This window comes from Bubalus bubalis, chromosome 4 (assembly GCF_019923935.1).
Source record: "Bubalus bubalis isolate 160015118507 breed Murrah chromosome 4, NDDB_SH_1, whole genome shotgun sequence".
Lineage (NCBI taxonomy): Eukaryota > Metazoa > Chordata > Mammalia > Artiodactyla > Bovidae > Bubalus > Bubalus bubalis.
Window position 1 is genome coordinate 77065076 of NC_059160.1, and position 20407 is coordinate 77085482.

Below are 20407 nucleotides of genomic sequence, written 5' to 3' on the forward strand. Positions count from 1 at the left end.
TGAAAGTGTAATGAGGCCTTTTGAAATTGGGGGGTTTTTGCCTGCTTGACTGGATCAGTGGAAAGGACCTGTGCTGAGGCCTGCAGTGACTGAGTCGCCCAGCTCTGAGCTCTCAAGACTTACCCGCTAATGCTCACTTCTAGGACCCATTGAGAAGTTTCTGGGAGTGGAACCAAAATTGAGGAGCATAGGGGCAACAGAGACAGAGGAAAGAAAAGGAGATAAAAGTGGGAGAGGGGAACAGAGTGGGAGAGGGAGATAAAAGAAAACCTTACAAGACATGCCATTGTACTTTTAGAGACTGCATAAAAATAGAAGGAGCTTTATGAAGTTAGAGAAGTTTCCTGAACCATGTCATAGTCTTGAATTTTATGAGAATTAGATTCACAGTCAATCTTCTAGGAATATGTTTAGATGTCCTTTTACCAACTTTGAGTCCCATCAACAGTGTTTATATTGATCTGATGTTTAATAATGTCAAATTTAAAATTTTTCAAATTTATTGAGATTGTGCTGGAGACATATTTCCTTATTGAAATTAAGCAAATGAAGATATTGTCATATCTTTTTAAAGATTTTTAGTTTTGTCTTCCATATTCTTCTGAGATTGATTTATTTTTTTTATATGGTGTGAGGAGACCAAATTCCTTTTGTTAGCATAAAGATAATCAGTTATATTAACATCATGTATTGATCTTGTTCTCCCTTCCTCCTAATCAGCATTACTTTGCTATAAATCAATTTGAGTATATTCATGGATCTGTTTCTTATGTCTTTGTTTGGTTCCTTTGATGTGTTTGTCTCTGCCTGCACCAGTATCCCATTTTCTTTTACTGTAGCTTTGCATCAGATGTTCATGTCTGTCTCTCCACTTTGGTTTTTATTATTGTCTTAACTTTCTTGGCCCTTGTTCAATGACAGATTTAGAATTGAAAAGAAAAGTATTGTGTTTACAAGTGGAATTTTATTACCTTCATTTTTATTTGGGGAAAAATTGACATATTTATGATACTCTTCCTGTCTGAATTCATACACTGAGCTCTTCTATATTTTCTCTCAGTAAATTTTTATTTCAAAAGATTTTTTTTAAGCAATGGACTTATAAATCTTTAGTCAGGGTTATACATAAGTACTTTTTGTTGTTTTTTTGATAAATTATATTTTTTAAATTATGTTTTATAGATGTCACTGTTATATTGACATACATTTGACTTTTAAACTTGATTATTGTATCCATTAGTTAATGTTACTGAAATTTTATTCTTATAATTTATCTGTAGGTTCTTTGAGTGGCTTTTGTGTAAATAAATATATCATCTGTAGGTTACAATTTTGATACTTTATATTTTTTATGACTTAGATACCTTTTCAGAACTCACTTGTACTTCTGATACAATATTGAATAGAAGTGTAAATAGTAGAACTCTTTTCTCTTGTTTTACTTGTCCTACAAGCTTTAAGTTGTCAGTAAATAAGATATTTGGTGCAGGATTTTTTTTTTTTTTTTTTTTTTTTTGTAGATACGCTTTATTAGGATTAAGAAATTACTCATAATGCTACCTTCTTAATTATATTTTTTCTCTTTAACACCTTTTTTATCCTTAAGATTTTTTTATTGTGTGCCTTTTCCTCTTAATAATTTGTCACCCTTGCTAGGGATTTGTCACTTTGTAATCAACTTCTAGCTTCATTTACCTATTTTTTAAATTTATTTTTGTTTTATATTCATCACTTTATGCTCTTTACTAAGTTATTTCTTTTTATTCTTTTAGGGCTTGTTTTACTGTTCTTTAATTTTAAGTGTTTTTAATTTTCCAAACTTATGAGGTTTTTCTTATTAGCTTCCTATTGCTGATTTCTTATGTATTCCACTGTAGCTAGAGAATGTGGTCAGTATGATATCAATTATTTATATACTTGAACAAAATGCATATTGACCAGGTGGCAGGTATATTGCTTTGTTTCCATGAGACCAACTTTGTTAATCTTGTCCATATCTTTTGTGCCTGCATATTTATCATTATTCACATTTTTACCATTATTTATTTTTTTGTTTAGATTTTGACTCCAGCAGTTGAAAGTTGACGCAGATCACTCTAATGTTTCTTGTTTCTGCTGGTTCTCATTTATGGTACCTTGATTCTTTGTATTTGTGTGTAAGTTAGTTACCATTTTATGTTTCTTAAAAATCTGTGGGATTTCTTTGAGCAATGGGTGAAAAGACATTTTTCCCAAGGGGATTTGCCTATGCTTCTGCCAGTGCCTAAGGTACTACCAAATCCAGGCCCAATTCAAAATAAAATGTTGGTTTGAAGTTGTAGTCCATACAGGTAATGTGAATTTGGGCTGCTTTGGCTATAGATTCTCAGAAGAGATTGCTTTACCTGCTTCTGCCAGCATCAAATTTAGTTAGGGCCATCAAGAATTTTTGATGCATTCTTCACTAAGGGGTTTTAAGTTACCTGCTTTATGAGATGTCTTTAATAGCTTTCTACCTTGAGCAAATTCCTGTTTGGAAATGTAAACATTTTGTTTTGGGGTGCTGAATTTCCCTCTTCCCTGTCTTCCATGTTCAAAGTTCATTTAAAAATCAGAATGTAATCTCTGTTTTAGATTTCACTAATATTTTCTTCACACTGTATCCCTACCTGAGAATAATGCTTCAGTTCAGTTCAGTTCAGTCGCTCAGTTGTGTCCGACTCTTTGCGACCCTGTGAATTGCAGCACACCAGGCCTCCATGTCCATCACCAACTCCCAGAGTTCACTCAAACTCACATCCATCGAGTCAGTGATGCCATCCAGCCATCTCATCCTATGTCGTCCCCTTCTCCTCCTGCCCCCAATTCCTCCCAGCATCAGAGTCTTTTCCAATGAGTCAACTCTTCACATGAGGTGGCCAAAGTACTGGAGTTTCAGTTTTAGCATCATTCCTTCCAAAGAACACTCAGGACTTATTTCCTTTAGAATGGACTGGTTGGATCTCCTTGCAGTCCAAGGGACTCTCAAGAGTCTTCTCCAACACCACAGTTCAAAAGCATCAATTCTTCGGCGCTCAGCCTTCTTCACAGTCCAACTTTCACATCCATACATGACCACAGGAAAAACCATAGCCTTGACTAGATGGACCTTTGTTGGCAAAGTAATGTCTCTGCTTTTGAATATGCTATCTAGGTTGGTCATAACTTTCCTTCCAAGGAGTAAGCATCTTTTAATTTCATGGCTGCAGTCACCATCTGCAGTGATTTTGGAGCCCAAAAAAATAAAGTCTAACACGGTTTCCACTGTTTCCCCGTCTATTGGCCATGAAGTGATGGGACCGGATGCCATGATCTTCATTTTCTGAATGTTGAGCTTTAAGCCAACTTTTTCACTCTCCTCTTTCACTTTCATCAAGAGGCTTTGTGGTATCATCTGCGTATCTGAGGTTATTAATATTTCTCCTGGCAATATTGGGAATAATGCTTAGTGTCTGCTTAATTAATGTTTGTTGTTGGCTGAGTATTTTGTGGAGCATTTTTAGTTGGTTATGAGTGGAGCATTTTTTTTTTTTTTTAATAGTCTGCTAGACTGCTAGAACCATATTTCTTTACCATTCTCTAGGTCTCAGTGGGAATTTCACTTCTTAAGAGAAACAGTTGATTCAATTTCTGTGACATATTCTCATTGTTTACTGTAATTTGGTGGGGAGGGGTTAGCGTTACTTCTGCTTTTTATTATTACAATAATTGAAAATGTTTGGTGATCCATTTTCATCGTATTCTTTCTCTTTCCGTTACTTCTCTTCTTTTTTTAACTTACCTCTGCTTTTCCTTCCAGTTTCTTCCCTTGCTTGCCTCCTTCCTCACTCCCTTTCTTTTCTTTTTCCTTCCTTCACTTCTTTATAATATTATCATTTTCCTTGTAATTGAAGGACTTTAAAAAATTTAAAGCTTTTTAAGTTATGTGTAACACAGGCAAAATTAAAGTCATTAAATTTTTGCTTTTAAGAATTTTGCACATTGTGATTCCTTCTACTGCCTTTCACCTTACCTTAGTTCCTTGAAAGTTTTAAAAGAACGCTCACCTAACCCACAGTTGTCATGTCAGGTCACAGTTCTTTCAGTTGAGCTTCTTTGATCTCCACTTGAATATTAACATACTGATGACTTCAAAAATTCCCTACCTATAATCTTTAGGATCCAATTTCTTCAGTTTGTTATTGTTCAGTGGCTAAGTTGTGTCCTGCTTGTGTCCTGTTTGTGACCCCATGAACATGCCAGGCTTTCCTGTCCTTCACTGTCTCCTACAGTTTGCTCACACTCATGTCCATTGAGTCAGTGATGACCATCCAACCATCTCATCCTCTGTTGCCCCCATCTCCTCCTGCCCTCAGTCTTTCTCAGAATCAGGGTCTTTTCCAGTGAGCCAGCTCTTTGTATCAGGTGGCCAAAGTATTGGAGCTTCAGCATCAGTCCTTCCAGCGAGTATTCAGGGTTGATTTCCTTTAGGATTGACTGATTTGATCTCCTTGCTGTGCAGGGGACTCTGAAGCAGTTTACTTTAGGGCAACTTTTAGGGTCAGAATCGATGGATCTACCTGGTTCTTAATTTCACATGCCCTCTAAGTATAAATGCAAGTCATATTCACCCTAATCACATCCTATCATAGGGTAGACCTTTGGGATATTCCAGTATCTTAAGATAAAAAAATTTGACTATTAGATCTTTCATACTTTTAGTAGCATCTCGTCTTATAATTCTTTCCTACAAACAGTAAAACAAAACACATATTTATACCATGAGGATTTTCCAGCAATGTGAATCTATAGAAAAAGCTCCATTGGGGTAGACTTTGACCTTAAAAAGTCCGTCTATCCCGATGGATAGACTGTGATACATTTCTGATGGTGATGAATTCTTTTAGGTTTCGTTTATCTGAAAAAGTTTTTATTTCACTTGTATTTTTGATAAAGTTTTTGCTGGACCTGGAATTCAAAGTTGACAGATTTTTGTTTTAATGCTTTGAAGATTTTGCTCCACTGTTTTCTAATTTAGACCATTTCTGCAAAAGACCTGCTGTTTTATCTTTGGCCCTCTTTGCATACTGTAACTTTTCCTCTGGCTACTATTAACATTTTTTTGGTCATTCAGTTCAGTTCAGTCGCTCATCAGTCTCTCAGTCGTGTCCTACTATTCTGCAACCCCATGAATCGCAGCATGCCAGGCCTCCCTGTCCATCACCAACTCCTGGAGTTTACCCAGACTAATGTCCATCGAATCGGTGATGCCATCCAGCCATCTCATCCTATGTCTTCCCCTTCTCTTCCTGCCCCCAATCCCTCCCAGCATCAAGGTCTTTTCCAATGAGTCAGCTCTTCGCATTAGGTGGCCAAAGTACTGGAGCTTCAGCATCAGTCCTTCCAATGAACACCCAGGACTGATCTGGGTGTTGGATGGACTGGTTGGATCTCCTTGCAGTGCAAGGGACTCTCAAGCGTCTTCTCCAATACCACAATTCAAAAGCATCAATTCTTCAGCACTCAGCTGTCTTTATAGTCCAACTCTCACACTCATACATGACCACTGAAAACCCATGGCCTTGACTAGATGGACCTTTGTTGACAAAGTAATGTCTCTGCTTTTGAATATGCTATCTAGGTTAGTTATAACTTTCCTTGCAAGGAGTAAGCGTCTTTTAATTTCATAGCTGCAATCACCATCTGCAGTGATATGGAGCCAAAAAAAATAAAGTCTGACACGGTTTCCATTGTTTCCCATCTATTTGCCATGAAGTGATGGGACCAGATGCCATGATCTTAGTTTTCTGAATGTTGAGCTTTAAGCCAACTTTTTCACTCTCCTCTTTCACTTTCATCAAGAGGCTTTTGAGTTCCTCTTCACTTTCTGCCATAAGGATGGTGTCATCTCCATATCTTAGGTTATTGATATTTCTCCCGGCAATCTTGATTCCAGCTTGTGCTTCTTCCAGCCCAGCGTTTCTTATGATGTACTCTGCATATAAGTTAAATAAGCAGGATGACAATATACAGCCTTGATGTACACCTTTTCCTACTTGGAACCAGTCTGTTGTTCCATGTCCAGTTCTAACTGTTGCTTCCTGACCTGCATACAGGTTTCTCAAGAGCAGGTCAGGTGGTCTGGTATTCACATCTCTTACAGAATTTTCCACAGTTGATTATGATCCACACAGTCAAAGGCTTTGGCATAGTCAGTAGAGCAGAAATAGATGTTTTTCTGGAACTCTCTTGCTTTTTTGATGATCCAGCGGATGTTGGCAATTTAATCTCTGGTTCCTCTGCCTTGGTTTTGCACATTTATCTATGATATATCTTGGTATAGTTTTCATGTCTCATGCTTGAGATTCATTGAACCTTTTAAATTTGTGAACTTATTAGTCTGAATCAAATTTGGAATTTTTATTAAGAATTTTTAATGGAGTATAATTGACTTTCAGTGTTGTGTTAGTTTCAGGTGTATAGCAAAGTGAATCAGTTGAGATTTTTATTCTACTATTTTTGTGAATATTTACTCTGTACCTATTCAACCTTGGGGACTCCAATTATACATATATTAAAATCACATGAAGTCCCACAGCTTACTGTTGCTCTGTTCAGTTTTTAAAATATTTTTTTTCTCCATGTATCTAGGATGGTTTTTTATATCTGTGTTTTTAAAAGTTCACCAGTCTTTTCTTCATCGTGCCAGTTATTCTTCCCTTTACATACAAACCATAACAGCTCTATAATGTCATTGTTAAATCTGTCACCTGTACCATTTCTGGGTCTGTTCTCTTGGTGGTTCCCCATTATGTATTTTATTATTGTTTTGCATGGCCAGGAAACTTCTGTTCTGCTTGGATGCCAGTTCTTAGAATTTTTAATCTGTTCAGTGCTATACTTTTTTTTTTTTTTTTGTATTTGTTAGAGTTCTTGAGCTTTTTTAGTACTTAGAAGCTTTTTGAGCCCTTTGAGACATTCTTCCTTTCTTCCCTCCCCCCCACTCCCCCTTTTAATGGTAAGTTTTGTTACAAAGGACCACAGTAGCTTTTAGTCTAGGCTAATTGTTCCCACATACTGAGACTGTATTCTTCTGAGTACTCTATCTGATGCCCTACGAATTATGTTTTTCTATTTTGGCTTAGGGAACAGTTGTGTGAGCCTAGAGATTATTTGTGCTGTCTCTGTTCCCACCCTCTGCATACATGCATACGCACAGATGACCAAAGAGGAACCCTTTCCAGATTTCTCTAATGCTTTCTCTTTGCAGCTCTCTCTTACTTGGTGCTCTAGCTGCCTTCTCAGCTACACTTTCTCAGTTCACAGCAATTTCTGGCCTTCACCACGACTCAGTCTCCTTGTATTGCAACTTGGTATTATAACTTGGAAACTCCCCCATTCAATAAGCAGGGGCAGTTGTAAGGCTCATATCAGTTCTTTCTCTTCTCTTAGGGGTTCTTGTTTTATACCGCTTTATGTCCTATGTCTGAAAACCATTGATAAATATATTTTACCCATTTTTTAAAATCCATTTTAAAAGTTGTTTCAGGTGACATGGGAGAAAGGGGAGCCCTACTCCTCCATCTTGGTTGGAAGTAGAAGTCTTATTAAATCTTAAAAGGTTTCATCTTTAAACAAATTTTTATTTTGGTTGAGAAGATGGATGAAAAATCATTCTTGAGACTGAGAAAATAAGCTTTTAAGTTAGTGTTCAGTCAAGGCTTGAATAGTTTTTATTGTGTAAGACACTATGTGAAATGCAATCCAATGAAATATCAGACTTGTTCTCAGCACTTAGCGTCATTTGTGAAGAAACATCAAACAGTACAAGTCAGTAAATTCCAATTCATATATGGAGTCATCAGAGCTGCGATTCTATTTTACCTAAATCTAAAAATTGAAATTTCCCTGTCAGTTCCCTCCCTTAAGATTCCCTGGAATCTAGTAGACTTGTAAATATTGTTGTTGTGCTTAGTCTCACAGTCTTGTTCAACTGTTTGCAATCCCATGGACCATAGCCTGTCAGGCTCTTCTGTCCATGGAATTTTCCAGGCAAGAATACTGGAGTGGTTGCCATTTTCTACTCCAGGAGATCTTCCTGACCCAGGGGTCAAACTCAAGTCTCTTGCATTTCCTGCATTGGCAGGCGAATTCTTTACCACTGAACCACCAGGGAATCCCAGTAGACTTGTAAATATAATGACCATTTATCTTCTTAACTGAGGTCATAATTTTACTAATTAGAATTCCTTATTCTGTCACGTAGAATATTATATCTTCATTGTTTAACCTGCCTCAGTAGACTAAAGGTATTATAGTAAATGTGTATAATGATGTATAGTAATGAAAACAGGAAGATTTTTTTTTCTTAGGAAAAAGAAAAGATCTTTCTTATTTAGGGCTGGAAGTACTGGTAGAGACTGCTTCAGATCAGATCAGTCGCTCAATCATGTCCGACTCTGCGACCCCATGAATTGCAGCACGCCAGGCCTCCCTGTCCATCACCAACTCCCGGAGTTCACTGAGACTCACGTCCATCGAGTCAGTGATGCCATCCAGCCATCTCATCCTCTGCCGTCCCCTTCTCCTCCTGCCCCCAATCCCTCTCAGCATCAGGGTCTTTTCCAATGAATCAACTCTTCGCATGAGGTGGCAAAGTACTGGAGTTTCAGCTTTAGCATCATTCCTTCCAAAGAAATCCCAGGGCTGATCTCCTTCAGAATGGACTGGTTGGATCTCCTTGCAGTCCAAGGGACTCTCAAGAGTCTTCTCCAACACCACAGTTCAAAAGCTTCCATTCTTCGGTGCTCAGCCTTCTTCACAGTCCAACTCTCACATCCATACATGACCACAGGAAAAACCATAGCCTTGACTAGACGGACCTTTGTTGGCAAAGTAATGTCTCTGCTTTTGAATATGCTATCTAGGTTGGTCATAACTTTCCTTCCAAGGAGTAAGCGTCTTTTAATTTCATGGCTGCAGTCACCATCTGTAGTGATTTTGGAGCCCAGAAAAATAAAGTCTGACACTGTTTCCACTGTTTCCCCATCTGTTTCCCATGAAGTGGTGGGACTGGATGCCGTGATCTTCATTTTCTGAATGTTGAGCTTTAAGCCAACTTTTTCACTCTCCACTTTCACTTTCATCAAGAGGCTAACAGAAGCAGAAGATATTAAGAGATGGCAAGAATACACAGAAGAACTGTACAAAAAAGAGCTTCACGACCCAGATAATCATGATGGTGTGATCACTGACCTAGAGCCAGACATCCTGGAATGTGAAGTCAAGTGGGCCTTAGAAGGCATCACTACGAACAAACTAGTGGAGGTGATGGAATTCCAGTTGAGCTATTCCAAATGCTGAAAGATGATGCTGTGAAAGTACTGCACTCAATATGCCAGCAAATTTGGAAAACTCAGCAGTGGCCACAGGACTGAAAAAGGTCAGTTTTCATTCCAATCCCAAAGAAAGGCAATGCCAAAGAATGCTCAAACTACCGTCAGTTGCACTCATCTCACACGCTAGTAAAGTAATGTTCAAAATTCTCCAAGCCAGGCTTCAGCAATACGTGAACTGTGAACTTCCTGATGTTCAAGCTGGTTTTAGAAAAGGCAGAGGAACCAGAGAAAAAATTGCCAACATCCGCTGGATCATGGAAAAAGCAAGAGAGTTCCAGAAAAACATCTATTTCTGCTTTATTGACTATGCCAAAGCCTTTGACTGTGTGGATCACAAGAAACGGTGGAAAATTCTTCAAGAGATGGGAATACCAGACCACCTGACCTGCCTCTTGAGAAACCTGTATGCAGGTCAGGAAGCAACAGTTAGAACTGGACATGGAACAACAACAGACTGGTTCCAAATAGGAAAAAGAGTTCGTCAAGGCTGTATATTGTCACCCTGTTTATTTAACTTATATGTAGAGTACATCATGAGAAACGCTGGACTGGAAGAAGCACAAGCTGGAATCAAAAAGATTGCTGGGAGAAATATCAATAACCTCAGATATGCAGATGACACCACCCTTATGGCAGAAAGTGAAGAGGAACTCAAAAGCCTCTTGATGAAAAGTGAAAGAGACTGCTTGAGGCATATGAATTTATAAGTGCTCTTTTCTACTGGGATAAGAGTAGTGTAATGAAACTGAAAGAATATATTGTTATAGATTAAAAGACTCTTGGTTTTAAGACACTATTTTTCACTTTCTGTCTATATCACTTTGGGTCAGTTAGGTTACATCTTTGACACTTGTATTCATGTTTGAGAATAAGATCTTTAAAAGATGATTTGTCTACTTACAGAAACATTTTGATGAACAAATACAATGTAAAAGAAATGAAGAAAATAGAAAATCATCCTTAAACCATCATAGTAATAGGTGCTGTAGGCAGTATCCATGGATGAATGGTCTAAATTAGTGAGCCAAAAATTAAGGACAGATATTTGCATGCTCTAAAAGTATTTTTTTCAGAATATGTACTGTTTTCAAAAGGAAAATAGTGAGTTACAATGGAGAAAACTGACAGATACACCATTTTAACCAAGATCAAGGTTAGTATCGCTTGTAATAAGACATTTTATCATCACATGCATGCATATATTGGAATATATCCATCATATATAGTGCACTTGAGGACGTGTCACATTTCTTGTAATGTGTCTTTAAAAATGTATGACGTCAATCTAGTCATGACAAAACATCAGACCTACCCAAGTTGCAGGACATTCTGTAGTGTTAGCTACACTGGTATGACTGAAGGCATCAGTGTTGTGAAAGACTGATGTAAAGTCCATGGTTGCAGAAGACTAAGGAAGCATAAAACTAAATATTAATGTCTACCCTGGTACAGAAAAAGGAAGTTAGTGGGAAACTGGTGAAGTTGTTAGTTAATAGCTAATTTCTTAGTTTTGATACTTGTCCTAACAAGATGTTACCACTGGAGGAAAATGGGGTTATATGGGAACTATTTTTAAACAGCTCTTTTGTGACTCTAAAATTATTTCTAAAAAAGTAAAGTGATTACTGGGTTTGTGGACAGTGTGTTAACATGTAGTTGAGTTAGCCTTTTCATTGGGACGGACCTCACTTTGTTAGTGTGTGACATTTATTTCTCTGCAGCAATTCAGTTTTTCCACAGGTAGTATCAAGGTGCAGTGGACGGGGTGATGCTTACATCTGACAGTGTTCTGTAAGCAAGTTAAGGAAAGAAAGCTGAGGATCCCACAGTTCAGAATGTGGATCTTTACTTCATCTCTCAATTTTCAAGCCTGTGCCTCACCCTTACCTATACTTTGGCCAACTTCTAAAATATGAAGTCTATCCACTTGGGTTTTTCTGCAAAATAAGCCTTTCATATCTTATTGGAGTTGTAAGAACTGGGTATTCATAATAACTGTGAAAGAAAAATATTTTCAGTCTGATGAGAGTATGTAGACCCTACCCTTCTGTGCCTCAATTTGAGGTAAAAGTACATCTTACAGAGGTTTTGTTATGATTAAGTGAGGTAATATGTATAAAGTGCTTTGAGCCGTGCTTACCATTTAGTAAACACTCAGTACATGTTAGTGCATATTTGTACCAGGCCCACACTGTGTTAGCCTGTTCTAGCGGTAAATGGTTCAGCTAACTTTAAGGAGTATATATTCCCATGGACTACAGTGCAACCCAGTGGCTCTGAGTAGTATAATTCTTCTAGGGGGATTTTTTTTTTTTTTTTTTTTTGGCTAGAAAAGAAACATGTATTGTCTCATCGTATTAAACTGATAAATCTGAAATACTTGTGAAGCAACTTTTTTTAAGAAGACAATCTAACTTGAGAAAAAGTTTAAGAAATAGAAAAATAATTTTAAATCCTGAAGTTTTTATTTACCTCTCATGGTATGGCATTCTAACCACTGAAGGTGTCTATTAGGTATTTTGGAAGTGGTTGTCAATTTCAGTGGGAAAAGGCATAAAACAGTTTTATTCATATGTTTCAGAAGTATAAAAATTAATTTTTGAATAATTCCATTACTTTTTAAAATAATTGTTGTCCTCATAAAACTTTCATGTGTGCTGTAAGCACTGCATTGATGGGTTCCTGTCAAATACCATAGGTAACAACAGCATGTGTGGAGTAAGAGGAGGACACGTGCATGTTATGGGCCTATTCAGTGCCAGGCACCGTTCCAGATTTTGCGGAGACATAAGTGAACAAAGAGACAAAAATAAATTCTGTTCTCAGGGAGCTGATGTTTTAGAGCATAGGAAAACATTAAACAAAATAGATAAAATGCATTGTGTGTTATATGTTGACACATATAGGAAAAGGGGTAAAGGGTGCCAAGGGATTTAGGACAAAGGATAGTATAATCTAAAATAGAATAGACAATGAAGTCCTCACTAGGATGGCTCAGTATCTGAAGTAAAGTGAGCCAAAGCCATGTAGCTACCTAAGAAGAAAGCTTTCCTGAAGTATACAAATACAAAAGCCTGAAGTCAGAAGTATGCCCTTTGAGTTTGAGAAATATCAAGGGGAGCAGGGCAGTGTTGCAGGAATGGTGGGAGATTAGAGGTAATGAAGGGTAAGTTCACTAAGGCCTGGAGGCCAGAGTAGTACAGGAGCACTATAAATGTGTTTTTCTTCTTTACTCACTTTGATTTATGATGTTCTCTGTTCTGAGCATCTAATGGATAAAGTATATAAGGGTATAAATGTAAATATTTAGCACATAGTAGGTGTTTACTGAATTAATTTATATGGCAAGCTGTTTAAAAGTATTTTAAAGGTCCTATGTTCCCTTGCTAAAGGGATACTTTTCATTTTTAATTGCTTCATATAAAATAATTTGGTATTCTTTATCTTCAGTGAATTTAGTTTACAATTTTGGTGTTTTTTTTGTTTTGTTTTGTTTTTACCCCCCAGGTTCTTTTGTCCATGGGGTTCTCTAGGCAAAAACACTGGAGTGTGTTGCTGTTTCCTTCTCCTAGTTTACGGCTTTATAGTATTTGCCACCTTCAGTAATATTTATGTTACTAAATAGATGTCATCTTTAAATAACTGAAATGAACATCTTCTTCTATTAGCTTTATTAGTCATAATAATCAGAATCTAGTTTCCTTTGAATTGATAGTTTACTTTCTATATTATAAAATGAGGATTCTTATTCTCATAAAAGTCACATTTAAGTCCTATATTTAGATTTATTTCTCTAAAAGTCTAATTTTTTATCATCTAATTTGATTAGAGTTATATTAGTTAAGGGGTGTCCTTATTTGCTTTTATCAGAATGGAACACTTTTAAGAACTTAGTTTCCTCCCAGAAATTTTTTTTTTGCCATTCTGTACAACTTGTAAAATCTTAGTTCTACAACTAGAGATAGAACTGGGGCCCCAGCAGTGGAAGTCAAACTCCTTAAACACTGGCCTGCCAGGAAATTCCTCCAAGGAATATCCTTATACCAAAAGTTATCCCTGGATTTTAAAAAGGTCACTAGTCTACTTTTAGGAATTTAAATACATCTAAGTAGCCCCGCTGTCATTTTAAAATTTTTCCTGGTTGATGGTGTTAATATTAATGTGTTTGAGAGCCTTAAATATTGAACGCTTAGGAGAGCAAGAAAATATTCAAAGGGCAGGTAGGCAGAGTATTTTAACATATTGTCCTGGACGTTTTTATGCTGGCCAGGTAAGCCCTATCCTCATTTACTGTGTACAAGTTTGTAGGATTTCGCCTCCCACCCTCTGTTTTGAAGAGCACTTTGAATTGGTGTGAGAGGTGAATCTGGGGTTGGGGATAATGAAGATGTGAACAGGGAGTCATAATGTTGAAACTGGACATTCAGATCTTTATAGCATGATTTCCTTATTTTTCAAAGAGCAGAAGAATCCCATCGTTTATCATGTTCTGGTTGGACTCCTTTCTTATCGTTTGCTGGAGTTTGAACTTCAGAGCTATGGTGTCAACCCTGCTGTAGTATCTCAGGGGAGCTCCTAGTGTGGGGCTGGTGCCATGGCTCACCCTCCAACCTTTCCTTCTTCACTTCAGCCTCCAGCTCTGAGCTTTCCAATCCCCAGAGTAGCAAATGTTGAAAGAAGTTGCACAGGTAAGTATGTGGTGGGAAAGGCTGGGGGAAAAGATGGTACTGTCATCAGTATTTTAAGGGTGGATGTTGGGCCATTTTACCAGTGAGTCATTTTGTTAGTCTAAAAATATGATGCTTCTTAAAATTATTTTTCATAAAATTACCTCATAAATTATTAAATAAAATCCTAATGTGTTCTAAGAAATAATTTTTTCTTATTGGATGTGAAAGAGGGACAACCTTAAACTGAATAAATCATAAATATTATAATGCAAAGGAAGGGTGTTAGATTGTTTTAAACTTCATATTCTCCACAAAGTACTGCAGGACCGAAAAAACTGGTTTTCAGAAAAGAAGCTAAGAGAAGTCAGGGAAAGCATAAATCCATAGAGTTAAAATTTTGCCATGTTTAGCTTGGTATCAGAAGGAGGCAAATTTTAGTTTCCTTCTGGTAGCTGTAGACATGCTGTCCTTCCCTTTCCCAAAGTTTTAGTCAGGTAGCTATATATTTTTAAAATTTGCAGGAATAGAAACTTGAAACATCTTTTTCCTCAAAATCTAGACAGGAAGACTGAAACTTTTCTACCCCTCTCTAGGTTTAAGGTTAGTAAAAATAAGTATAGAAGCAGCACAATACTTAGTACATAGTTTAGCCAACACTTGAGTGAGCAAGTTCACCAAATTGTGTGTGTGTGTGTGTAAAGTGCCAACACTCTTGACATTTTCTACTTGTCTTTCTTGTATCTTAAATCATGATCTAACAATGCAGGTTTTTTTCTTAATGCATACTTTTTAGAAATAGTTCTGTGGCAGTATAGCCCTGGGTCTACACTTTATTATCATTTTAGGCTTTTGCTTCTCAGAAAGCCTTCAAAAATTCTTCTTTAGTTCCCTCATATCTATACCACGTGATTTTTATTCACTTGATTTCTAAATTCTTTTGCACATAGTAAGACGTGCAAAATTATACCCAGGAAAAATTAATTTGGCCTGTGATTGCTAACATTTCTTCAAAGAAAGTGTGTAAGGTTTAAAAAGGTTGGGGCACCAGGTATTTGGCATTTCGCATCTCAGAGCAGGGTCTTGAAATACAGAATCCTCAACAGTTTATCTCAAGTTCCAGGGTTTCTTAAATCTACTATGAGGCTTATAGACATCCATATCTCCCAGCAAAGCAGACCATATGTCCAGTATCTTTTGAATTCCCTTCCTCTCCCCTTTATTAGAGCTCCCTACCTCCGACCCCATGTTTAACATTGGTTTAAGATATCCACCTTAATTTGAAAATTTTCTTTCATATTTGTTTTATATTCTGAACTTAACAGGCTTACTGTTATATGTTCTTTCAGTTGTATTCAAGGATAAAATAATGCTTATTTTAATTTTAGTCCATATTGTGTGAGTTCTCAAATCTTATTGCTGGTAAGGCATACCAGTTATAGTTGGTTCTTTAGTTAATATATGATTGTTAGCACTTTTTGAATAATTGAGTTTTGATTTTAGGATTATACAATTATCTTTTAAAGCTTATATATTGATGGTTAAAGTTTGAATCTGTATGAGGCATATTGATACAAGCGACTAAGATTTTGGGAAAACCACGAAATCTATTTTACTTCAAATTGAAGCATGCACAACATATCCTCCCTAGATCAAAGTCAGACTGATAGGAGCATTTGTAGACTTTTTGGTAATACTCTACAGAATTTGTAGGTTTGGGGGAGGGGCACATCTTAAGGTATGGTGTACATACCAGACATGGGAATGTCATCTAGTAAGGCAGCTTCAGATACCAGATTGCAGTAACAGGTGTTGGATTAGGAAGAGTGATGTGTTTTCATCTCCCCTTGATGCCCTCTCTGTCTTTCTATGAAATGTGAGCTACCCTGTTTTGTAGGAGTGGCACCTCTTACAAAGTATTCCTGTAACTCCTATAAAAAATCTTATTCCAGAATATTTAACTACTCTCCAAGATAATTGTGGGTATGTTCATATAAGTCTCTGGTTTTCTGCTGAATCACGTTTCCATCCAGAGTTTCCTGTGCTGCCTTTTCAGAATTCATTAAGGCTTTTATTGCTCATTTATCAGGCCTTTTGCATTTACTAAAACTGTGAAGTGAATTGCTTTTATTTATTTCCTTATCAATTTAAGTTGATGATTTTAGAAATTATCAATTTAAAATGTATCTAAATCTTCACTTTTCTTGGATCCATCCTAAGCAGATTATTAAACTATTCATTATACATTTATTTATTAGTATCAAGCCACAGTGTTCTAGAGCTAGTAGGACTTTGAGAGTAGTTTATTTTTTTAATAAAAGGAAAGATCATTTGTTTTTCCCTGCTGCTGCTGCTGCTGCTAAGTCGCTTCAGTCGTGTCCAACTCTGTGCGACCCCGTAGACGGAAGCCCACCAGGCTCCCGCATCCCTGGCATTCTCCAGGCAAGAACACTGGAGTGGGTTGCCATTTCCTTCTCCAATGCGTGAAAGTGAAGTCGCTCAGTCATGTCCGACTGTTAACAACCCCATGGACTGCAGCCTACCAGGCTCCTCCATCCATGGGATTTTCCAGGCAAGAGTACTGGAGTGGGGTGCCATTGCCTTCTCCTGTTTTTCCCTAAAGACTTCCAGATATTAAATTCTTTGTTCTTTGAGAAGCTAATTTTTTTTTTCCAATGTTAGTGCCTCTCTCTCCTTTTATTTAATCCCATTTCAATTTTTTTTTAGTGTTTTCTAGGAATGAAAATTAGTATTATTTATTACAGTTGTGAAGTAGGATTGGTAGTTCAGAATCCTATTACCAAAAAATACCACTAGAACAGAAGTTCCTTGGGTTATAAATATTTCTAGGTGGTAGTATATATTTGATATAGGTGCACAGTATTCTTGTTTCATAGAATCTGGGCAGTGTCTTAATGAATTTGACCTATCAACTTTTCCTGAAGGCCAGTATTGAAGATAAGTAGATTTCAGATATCTTGGCTTCTTGTGATTGGTTTCAGTTTGGTTTACTACATCTTGGTAAAGGCAGATAAATGTTAATTGCAATTGACTGTGTTTTTTTAAATTAATTTTCTGCCTACTTTATAGATAACAAAAAACTTCCGTGTATATGCATGTGTGTGAAATGTTTTCTGATAGTGAATATGAAATTGGGAGGGCAAAATAGGCTAGAAGTCAAATTCTGTGTTCAGCAATCAGAATGAATTAGTAAAGTCTCCATTAGGGAAGCAGGAGTAAAAAACAGTCTTATTACTCACACCCACTACCTATACTTGGCTCTCTTTATCCTTTATAATATAAGGTGAGTACAGACTCTGTTGCTAAAGGTGAAAATGTATTGGCTATAGAAAAGTCTTCATACTTTAATATTGTTAAATAGTTAATTTTGTGATGTGTCACAGGTATCAGCATGTTAACAGTAAAAACTCCTAGCTACTTTAGAAATGGAATCCCCAAGAAAATGTTGCCATTAGGTATTTGTTCTTATTTTAACCTAGTTGATAAATGTATTCTACTTGTTTAATGTTACAGTGTCTATTTCAGTAGCTTATAATAAAAATATAGTTTTATAATAACCATTTTAATTCCTTGAATGATTCAGTTATGTTCATTATATTTTGAAAGTTAGTAAAAATATTAATTTGGAATATGAAACAGTAATTACTTTTTAATTGGTGTAGTAATGTTCTCTTAAGCATAATTTTATTCTAAAATTCTCTTTCTCTAAAAGAGATAAAATCAGTCTGATAGAGACTAGCTTTTGTTTCACATACATCTAGTCAGTTCATTCTCATTCTTCTGCTAACGGGATCTTTTTGACTTGCACACATATTTGATGTGGCACCCTCTACTTACCTCTTTTGCCCGTTACTGCTTCTCCCATAATGAAGCTTATCGTTTTGGGAGAATACACACATTAAATTATTAGCTGAATGTCTGAGAGTCAGTGTACTATCATGGTTAAAATCGGGGACTCTAGCAAATTGTATGGGTTCATGGCCCTTCTTTGGCACTTATCAGATATAAAACCTTGGGCGCATCAGATATATGACCTTGGGCCATATATGACCATATATCTGATGCAGTTCTCAGTTTTCTCATCTAAAAATAAAGACTAAATAAGGGAGTACATGAGGATTACATACATGTTACATAGCTCAGCTCAGTTCAGTTGCTCAGTCGTGTCCGACTCTTGAATCACAGCACGCCAGGCCTCCTTGTCCATCACCAGCTCCCGGAGTTCACTCAGACTTACGTCCATCGAGTCGGTGATGCCATCCAGCCATCTCATCCTCTGTCATCCCCTTCTTCTCCTGCCCCTAATCCCTCCCAGCATCAAGGTCTTTTCCAGTGAGTCAGCTCTTCGCATGAGGTGGCCAAAGTATTGGAGTTTCAACTTCTGCATCAGTCCTTCCAATGAACACCCAGGACTGATCTCATTTAGGATGGACTGGTTGGATCTCCTTGCAGTCCAAGGGACTCTCAAGAGTCTTCTCCAACACCGCAATTTAAAAGCATCAATTCTTTGGCGCTCAGCTTTCTTCACAGTCCAACTCTCACATCCATACATGACCACTGGAAAAACCATAGCCTTGACTAGATGGACCTTTGTTGGCAAAGTAATATCTCTGCTTTTTAATATGCTGTCTAGGTTGGTCATAACTTTCCTTCCAAGGAGTAAGCATCTTTTAATTTCATGGTTGCAGTCACCATCTGCAGTGATTTTGTAACCCCAAAAAATAAAGTCTGACACTGTTTCCACTGTTTCCCCATCTATTTGCCATGAAGTGATAGGACCAGATGCCATGATCTTAGTTTTAACTATGAAGATTATATGAATACATTTAAAAGCATTTAGAATATATTTCCGGGCATTTAGTTGGTGGTCAATAAAAGTTATGTAATTATAGTTATGATATAGTATTTTCAGTGACTGTCTAATCCAAGGGTCCTGATTTGGTGTGAGAGTTTCAAAGAATGGGAGAAAGAGCATTCTAATCAGAGGTATCATCTTATGCAGAGGTACAGAGGTGGAACCATCCCCAAGAAAAAGAAAAGCAAGAAGGCAGAGTGGTTATCTGAGGAGGCTTTACAAATAGCAGAACAAAGAGAAGCAAAAAGCAAGGGAGAGTGGAAAAGGTACATCCAGTTAAACGCAGAGTTCCAAAAAATAGCCAGAAGAGACAAGAAGGCCTTCGTCGATGAACAGTGCTTAATAATAGAAGAAAACAACAAAAGGGGAAAGACTGGAGAGCTCTTAAGGAAAATTGGAAACATAAGGGATCATTCGGCCCAAAGATGGGCACAGTAAAGGATAAAAATGGTAGAGAACTAATAGACCCTGAAGTGATCAAGAAGAGATGGAAAGAATACACAGAAGACCTGTATATAAAAGATCTTAGTGGTTAGTCACCCGGAGTCAGACATTCTGGAGGGCCTTAAGAACCATTGCTACTAGTAAAACTAGTGGGTGTGATGAAATTCCAGCAGAACTATTCAGATCCCTAAAGGATGATGCCATCGAGGTTTTTTCTTTCATTATGTCAGCAAATCTGGAAGACCCAGCAGTGACCACAGGATTGGAAAAGGTCAGTCCTCATCCCAGTCCCCTAGAAAAGTAGTACCAAAGAATGTGCTAACCATTGGACAGTTGCACTCATCTCCCATGCTAGTAAAACCATGCTTAAAATCTTTCATGCTAAGCTTCAGCATTATGCAAACCAAGAACTTCAGATGTCCAAGCTGGGTTTAGAAAAGGAAGAGGAACCAGAGATCGATTTGCCAACATTCACTGGATTATAGAGAAAGCAAGGGAATTTCAGAAAAACATCTATCTCTGTTTCATCGATTATGCTAGAGCCCTTGTGTGGATCCTGACAAACTGTGGGAAGCTCTTAGAGAGATGGGAATACCAGACCATCTTACCTATCTCCTGAGAAACCTGTGTGCAGGTCAAGAAGCAACAGTTAGAACCCTGTATGGAACAACTGATTGGTTCAAGATTGAGAAAGGAATACAACGGGGCTGTCTGCTGTCACCCTGTTTGTTTAACCTATATGCTGAGCACATCATGAGAAATGCTGGGCTGGATGAATTACAAGCTGAAATCAAGATAGGTGGGAGAAACAACAACCTCAGATATGCGGATGATACCACTCTAATGGCAGAAAGCAAACAGGAACCAAATTAAGCTGAGGCATAAGGTTTGTGTTGAATTTTGAGATAATTACTACAGCAAAATTATGTGTTACTGTCATGATCTATGGAATCTTGGTTTGTATCCTTTAGGGAAAATTAAAAAGAGATATGAGTGAACTCTGGGAGTTGGTGATGGACAGGGAG

At 37.3% G+C, this 20407-nt stretch overlaps 1 protein-coding gene across 9 annotated transcripts in view; it reads left to right on the forward strand.

The window, feature by feature from the left end:
- Positions 1–20407, forward strand: part of CNOT2 (CCR4-NOT transcription complex subunit 2) — a 132054-nt gene that overhangs the window by 59741 nt on the left and 51906 nt on the right. The window contains exon 2 of one of the 9 annotated variants that reach the window (XM_006058404.4): positions 14026–14083. The exons of the other annotated variants lie outside the window; for them this stretch is intronic. Within the exon in view, the coding sequence (XP_006058466.1) occupies positions 14063–14083 (21 nt within the window). The 5' untranslated portion in view covers positions 14026–14062. The remainder of the gene's footprint in view (positions 1–14025; positions 14084–20407) is intronic. 9 annotated transcript variants of the gene reach the window in all.